Below are 7,955 nucleotides of genomic sequence, written 5' to 3'. Positions count from 1 at the left end.
GGACCTTTATGTCGCTGGCTGGCTCCAACAACCAACAGCCCTGCACTGTACTCGAACCTCTCCCGGACTCCAAACTCCGCTGCGCTCCGACGAGAAACAGCCCTGCACCTGACTCGAACCTTTCCCGGACTCTGAACCAACTGGAACTGGCGCTCTCCACCCCGACTCCACTCGACTCCGAACCCAGACAGACTGCCGGCTTGGCGATCCATCGCGCCCTTTTATGGGGTACGGCGGTGCGTTTGGTCTTCCACCTCTGACCCTTCACCCCCCGCTGGCTCCGCCCCTTTTGTCATTTTGATCCGATCTTGCCGTCCTGACGCGAACAAAGCGGACGTGGTAGAGATCACCGGCCCTCGCCCCAACGAGGGAGTCCCTGCTTCTGTCGGCGGAGATGTTGCTCGTCCGTGGAATGCCGTTGCTGGCGAAAAGATGGCGGCGTCTATGGAGGTGAAGGTGAGGAGATGATGATGTTTGTTATGGCGAAGGTGGTAAGACGTTGGTGGTTGTGGCGGAGGTGGTGAGGAGATGATGTCGTTTGTTATGGCGAAGGTGGTGAGATGTTGGCGGTTGTGGCGGTGGTGGTGAGGTGATGATTGTTTGTTTGCCAAAATCGTCTTCTCCTTCTTTCGACTTCTCCCGTTAGGGGTCGCCACAGCAGATCATACGCATGATGCGCATCGTGATTTGGCACATGTTTTACGCCGGATGCCCTTCCTGACGCAACCCTGGTCACCTCTTACGACACAGGGATTTGGTACACCTATTTTAACCGGGGTATACACCGGCCCAGTACACTGGTACTCACTTCACCAACCTCGGAAGGATGACAGGCTGACTCAACCCCCTGGTGTATTAATTCAGTGGCCCAACGGGGCTTGAACTCAGGACCTTTTGGATCCCAAGCCGCTGCCCAAACCACTGCGCCAGCACCAGGATATTGTTTGTTTGCCAAAATATAGATAGCAAAAGAATAATCCTACCTCAAAGATCACAGCCCGGCTCACGAATAAATCCCGTTCGACATCGGTGGGGAAATATATCTGGACACAGACTTATCGACATAACTGATATTCGGGGAACCTGAATGGTGATCTGTGAATTTTCACAACCGTAACAATATATATGTATGTATACATACATATATATATATATATATATATATATATATATATGTATATATATATATATATATATATATATATATATATATATATATATATATATATACATATAAACATGTATACATCCATATATATATATATATATATATATATATATATATATATATATATGGTATCTTATGATGTGGTTTCCCTTTTCATCAACATCCCAGTCGATCTCGCGGTGAGCATCACACTCGACCTGTTGAAACATTCAAACGATTGGGAAATGGCTTGTCAAAACAGCAAACCAACACCTGATGATGTTGCTAGCTTGCTGGAGGTGTGTCTGAACAGCACAACCTTCATCTATGATGGTGCACACTACCGACAAATATTTGGCACAGCTGTGGGTTCACCAGTCTCTGCTGTTGTTGCTTATTTGGTGATGGAGGAACTCAAATGAAGGATATTTGAGTCTCATGAGAATTGGCTCCCACAGTATTGGAACAGATATGTCTGACACCTTCATTGTGCATGCAAACATTGTAGACCACCTTCTGGGACAACTTGACTGGCTATTCCCCAACATTAATTTTTCAATCAGAATTGAAAAAGAAAGCAAATTGGAATTTTTGGATGTGGGGGTTCACCGTAAGCTTGACGGCTCCCCAAAGACCGGTTTACAGGAAACCAACCCACACCAGCCGATTCCTGGATTTTAACTCCTGCAACCCAATCTCCCACAAACGCAGTGGAGCACGGACCTTCGCAGCTCGGGCATGGACGCTGTCATCTTCCAAAGCCAAGGCAATTGAAGAAATCAGATTAGTTAGAGGAGTCCTGCTCAAAAATGGGTACAACAAGGGGATACTCCCCACATTGGAAGAACCAAAAAGGACACAACGGAAGGAGCCAGACACATTTGAGCACTGTGTACTGCCATTCTACCCGGGCTATTGGCATAGCCTACAAGCCTCCACGCCACCATCCGTAATGTCATCTCAAAACTAAAAGACCCAACACCAACTGCTGATAAATCTGGAGTAGTTTACCTTTCATTATGCAAAGACTGTGATCAGGTCGACATTGGTGAAACTGGAAGGAATTTGAAACGACGACTAGATGAACATCATGGAGCAATTAGGCTTGGAAAAAATTACCCAGCCATCCATAGCACGTCATTGCCTGTAATCTGGCCATAAATTTGACTTTGATGGGACCCGTGTCCTTGACCCGACATCTAACAAACAACACAGGTTGATTTTGGCAAACAAATGACACAACAAACAAGCGTGGCACATGAAGAGCTGGGAGGGTGGTCTAACTGGAGAGACGGTGGACATACCCACACCATATACACCTCTGATGCAAATGACAAAAACTGGATGGTGCAAACGGCTTGATAAGGTGAGCAACAAACAACACTCCATCCCTAACACCACATCCACATGTACACAACACCCAATGAGAACCCCAACACTCGCGCAACCAACACCTCATCATGCCCGTCCCGGACACGAAACCAGCCGTGTTCATGCCCCGGAAACACAAACACAAAAACAACAAGCGCACACACGTGCTACCCCACACACAGACAACACCAGATCACGTGCAAGTAAAAACAAAAAGAGAGCAGAGCACCTCTTCAATGATGTGATTTGCCGTTTGCGTTAGCTTTTGCAAAATTAAAAATAAATATCACAAGCACTCCTCCAGTTCACCTCGAGCACCCTCACGTGACCGGAAATGAGCGGTCGTATCGAAATAATAACCCGACACGTGACGAGGCCCGGGATCTATTGTGCCTGATTAAGCCGGCTGCGAAGCCAGTGAAACGTTGCCTGAGACCGGGTCTGCTCTCGCTTTTTTTTGCTCAAATTAGCGGAGTCGATCGAGTTTATTTTATTTTTTAACTTTTGGTTGGAAGTGTTGCCTTCTTCTTTAAAATGTGTTATCGCAACCGCCCATATATTGTCGACATATATATATATATATATATATATATATATATATATATATATATATATATATATATATATATATATATATAATCATGTTACCATTGAAATAAACATATAAATACGGTGGAAATTAAACAAAAACACAAGTGTTTTACCTTTTATATTTATAACAAAGCAGTGATGGGTGAGGGTAATAACATTACGTACTCGTACTGTACTCTGCCATAAATGGAGAACACAAGATTAAGCTGGCATGGGATGATGATGATGATGATGATGATGATGATGATGATGATGATGATAATAGGGCAAAGGAGAGTGGGAAAGGCGGTTCAGCGAACGGAAAAGCTCCATTAGCTTTCCAACTAAGGCGCTTGCAGCATTGCCACAATGGAGAAGGGTGACACGATCCTTAACCACTTTACCTTTCACGACGATCTCCCCTGTTTGGAGAGTCAGGTACGGTATAGCATCAGTCTTCCAAAAAAATCCCGTCTCATTGGTGTTAAAAACCTGCTCCATCATAAATCCCTTCGCCTTGATTTGTTTCATGAGCTGTGGTTGAGAACGGGGGGTCGAGTCCGGGGTGTTGGAAATTAAGGGTTTTGGAGTGGCAGTTCGAGTACGGTTGTTGGAAAATGAACGTTTGGGAATGAGGCTCGAGTATGGATCTCAGAAAATAATGGTTTGGGAATGAGGCTTGAATACGGAATTGGAAAATGAAAGTTTGGGAATGAGAAAGAATATAATGGGGAAGGTTCAACCGACAATCATTCACCCCGTAATGGCGGCCCAGAAAGGCTGCATTTTCAACTCGAGCCAACCGATATAACGACTCGATTATTTTCGCCCAACGTCATAACCTTGTCTGCTTTTTTGGCGCAACTAATCTTGTCCATCGCTTTATGTTTAGGCTCATTAAAATCAGTGCATGAGAAAACCAGGCTCGTGTTGGGAGTTAATCGTTCATGCACCTGGCGCAAATGATGACTCGTCTCGGTTCAAAAACCGCGATTGGTCGAAATGAAATCGGAGCACAATCGGTTGCCCACGATTGGTTGGAACACGATACTCGAGGGTTTACTGTATGGCACAAAATCTCAAACAGTTGGGGACGGATTGTGACCGAACTTGGTGGATGAGTTGGTAAGGTGACGAGAACAAGCAGATTCGATTTTGGTTCAGGTTCAGATGCAGATCCGGCCTGTCGGCGAGATATAAAACTTGAACTATTCAGCCTGGATGAGATATGCACTCAGCTGCGTGCCGTTCCCGTTTATTATGCGATGGGGAAGATAAATCAATGGAGGGACACAGTTATTGTGCTGGAGGATGATTTAAAGGGAAAGAAGACACTCAGTTCTCTCATGCAGAACTGAAGACTATTTTTTTTTCTTCCAAATGCACGTGCTGGTCTGTCACGAAAAGGAGAAGTGTATCTGAGCGTCTGACGTGGATCCTGCTGTGTATAATAATAAAAAGGTACAATTGGAAAGCGAATTCTGTAATCACTCCTGTATAAGCCAAACTTTTTTTTTTCCCAGAAGTATCTGATTAATATTTTGGGATGCGTATTTATCCACGAGAACTCGATTGAAAGCTCCATTTCTCCAGATTTCTCACTCCGACGCAAGACGGACCTTCGTCAATGGGGGCTGCCATCTTCAAAATGCAGTGCATTGTGGGATATCTTGTTCAACATTGAACGTGTATTTTTTTTTTAATTCTGAATAACAATTATTTTGATCTGTGATAATACATTTGTTTGCTTTTAAAACCTTTCAATCAAAACTTTTGAAACTATGCACTGCTCTATGAGCGCAATGTGCTTGGGGATTAATATGCATTGCAACACGACTTTTGAGATATGCGTTATATGTGTGGAATGCTTCTGCATTCCCCCCATGTGCGTGTCTAAAACTGCTTTTCCCTGAAACCCTTTTTAATGTTCTTCCCTTTGTAATCTGTCTTTTATGTTCTTTTAAGTGGTTTAACGGGCCTCATGGCTGCGAGATGGGGGCCGAAGCTCTAAATTGGGGGCCAGATGCACGCAGCACTTTTGCAGTGCAGCCTGAATGCGGAATCCTGTGGTTTCTCCAAAGGAGAATTTGCCTGTCTCGAGCCTCCAGCTGTACCCACTATAGCAGGCCACACCCTCTTCACCCTGCCTCCCCCCTCCTCCTCCTCCTCCTCCCTTGTTCCTTGTCGTGTGTACCAAGATTAAGCAAAAAACACGACATTATAGGCTTGTCTCTAAAATTGCCTCTGCTTTGGTGGCCTTGTTCATGTTTAAATTGTTGCAGTCACTACCTGTTTGATTATTTTTTTATAAATATGACCCAACTGTTTAAGCAAGACAACATGGTGCCATTGTTTGTGCATCATAAAAATCTACAGCATCTGGTAATGAGGTTAACAACTAGTTATCTCGTTATGACTTGTGATGTTTTGTGTTTTTTTTTCTTTACTTGACAGACCGCGTGTAAACTCTTGCTTGTGTTTGTGCAGGCAAGCTGGGGGAGCGAATGGCCGTACGTCGTGCGTGTTTGCTCTCCGTGCCCTCGTGCTGCTACGTGGGAAGTTACGTGCATGGGACCCCGTCGGCAGCTTCTGCCACCCCCACAGACGATTCGCTGTTCGGTAAGTACGCTGCAATGGTGGTATTGCAGCCTTCTGCCGCACCAGGCAGGAATCCAGTTATTCAGGCCGACGTAGGTCGCAAGCTTGCGCAGCACGTGGTCGGTATGGCTCCACTATCGGTCGGAGAGATGGAGGAAGAAGCGGAACTAGAAAGGGTGGAAACGTCACCAAATTTGGACGATTGTGACAAGAGTACAACTCCATTGGAGATTGTCGAAGAGGTGGGCACATGATACAAGTTGCCATTCTTTATTTATTATCCCCATTTTGTGTACTTTGTTTATCGTTGACCTATCAGTGTTTGAGGATCCTATCGGTTTATTTTTTATTTTTTATTTTTTTATTTCCGTAGGAAACAAGAATGTTGCAGCAGCCATTCTTGCTGGACCCAACCGTGCGAGTGGATCAGCTTTTGCGTGCCTCGCACCTCTCGCTGCTCGACTTTGTGCGTTTTGAATGTGGGGAAAAATTGGATGCATGAACGATGGAGATGTGTTTTCAGCAAGCGATCCATATCGTGTGTTCTAAATGTTAAATAATCTGTTGAATCAAAGGAGTGAGCAGTGTAAAAAGGGTGTTTCGAGCAAAAAAACAAACAAAATAACTAATGAAACTTTTGTTTTGAATTGCATTCAAATTTGTCGTCATTCATTGTGCAGTTTCCAGTTGCTGAAGGTTCTCATGATGTATCGGTGTCTGAAATTGGCCTTAAAGGGCACTGACATCCTTTATTTTTATTTTATTTTTTTTTCTGGTGGAATCCATATTTTACAATGTCATTTTTTTTCGACAAGGACGGGGGACCCATGGAGTGGTCGGACACCGTAACCAAACCTGACAGTGCATTTAGACTCGTCAGGATGCATTAGCTAACCTGTTATAGGTGTGCAATCTGGAATGTACGGCACGTTCCAATTGGGCACAGAACTTCACACCCCTCTTCCCGAATTGAAAAATAAGATTAACTGTGAATATCATTCAAAAGTTCCTCCGGGGTAATGTCAAGCGCCATAACACTTAGGTTGTGGGTGCTTAACACCTTTGCCGTCGAGTGCTAGGCAGTCATGTGAACGGTGTAAATTGATATAGCTTCACATGAGGCATATCGGCATATTTTCAATGCACATGTAATTCTGACGGGATAATTTTGTGCCTCCATAACTATAGTGAATTATCCTCACCACTCCCCTCTCCCCCCAACCCCCAAACCAACCAAATAAACGGCGTGTTTCCCAAAACAAGCAAAACTTGACGACTCCGAAGATGCCCACTGCTCATGTGTGAATGACTTTAAATGTGAAATTTTTTTGGCTTCCATTAAAATATTTTCTTGTGTTGAAAAAAGATTTGGTGAGTTATTTGTTTATTTATTATTAACCCCCCCACCCCCTCCCCTTTTCCTTGGCACCTGATGGAGTACTGCTCTCCCCTCTGGGCTGGTGCTCCTGCCTCCCACCTTTCTCGGCTTCACGCTGTCAAAACCAGGGCATTTCGGATCATCGGCATCTCCCGCAATGAAGCTGAGTCTTTGGGCCTCTCACTCAATCACCGCAGGTTGGTCGGTGGTCTGTCTGTCTTCTACCGTCTCCTCTCCAGCCTTGCCCCCCCTGCTCTCTCTCTCTGCGATTTGTCCCCACCACATTTCCACAGGGCGCTCAAGGTCTGCCAACAATCCCCTTCTGGTAAAACTACCAAAATCACTGCTCATCTTCACTCATTCATTCCTCTTTTTTCCCGCCTTTGGAATAAACTACCTCACTCGATTCTTTCGCATTCTTCCCTCCAGGCTTTCAAAACAGCTGTTCACCACCACCTCTTATCACCCCCCATCCAAATCCTCGATCTTTTCTACCCCCGATAATCCACCCAAGCCCACTTCCTTCAATTCCCCTGCTTTCCTTCCTGAAAGTCCCTGCAATGTCCATCTTCTCTTCCCCACGTTCCCCATCCCATCCCTCTCCCTTTTACAGATCTCCTAATGTGTCTGTTCCCCACTGTTTTGTCCCTTCCACTCCTGCCCTCTTGTCTCATGCCCCCTTGATGTGTGTTGTGTGTTAGCTCTCATACGAGCCTCGACAAGGTATACAAAAAATACACACCTGCAGGGTGACCCGTATCTTGCCAAAAGGTGACCATGTGTGACTTCTTTAAGGTCACACTGAGGTGAACAGAGCTGCGATCCACCAGGAGCGACTCCTTGAGGAATTTCTGCCTACGAGAGATTCCGATGAGAATCGTTCTACAGAGT

The 7,955-nt window shown here is 45.1% G+C and overlaps 1 protein-coding gene across 9 annotated transcripts in view; it reads left to right on the top strand.

Annotated features, from left to right (window-relative positions):
* The window catches only part of TSFM (Ts translation elongation factor, mitochondrial), a 101,174-nt gene extending 94,123 nt beyond the window's left edge, over nt 1-7,051 (top strand). For all 9 annotated transcript variants that reach the window (XM_085880102.1, XM_085880099.1, XM_085880098.1 and 6 more), the window contains 2 exons: nt 5,576-5,928; nt 6,060-7,051. In XM_085880102.1, coding sequence (XP_085736228.1) covers nt 5,576-5,928; nt 6,060-6,188 — 482 coding nt within the window. In that variant the 3' untranslated portion in view covers nt 6,189-7,051. The remainder of the gene's footprint in view (nt 1-5,575; nt 5,929-6,059) is intronic.
* The last annotated feature ends 904 nt before the right edge of the window (nt 7,052-7,955 follow it).

This window comes from Eptatretus burgeri, chromosome 4 (genome assembly GCF_056783735.1).
Source record: "Eptatretus burgeri isolate ZD-2024b chromosome 4, Ebu_testis_v1, whole genome shotgun sequence".
Taxonomy (NCBI): Eukaryota; Metazoa; Chordata; class Myxini; order Myxiniformes; family Myxinidae; genus Eptatretus; species Eptatretus burgeri.
This window is presented reverse-complemented; position numbering and strand designations above follow the sequence as displayed.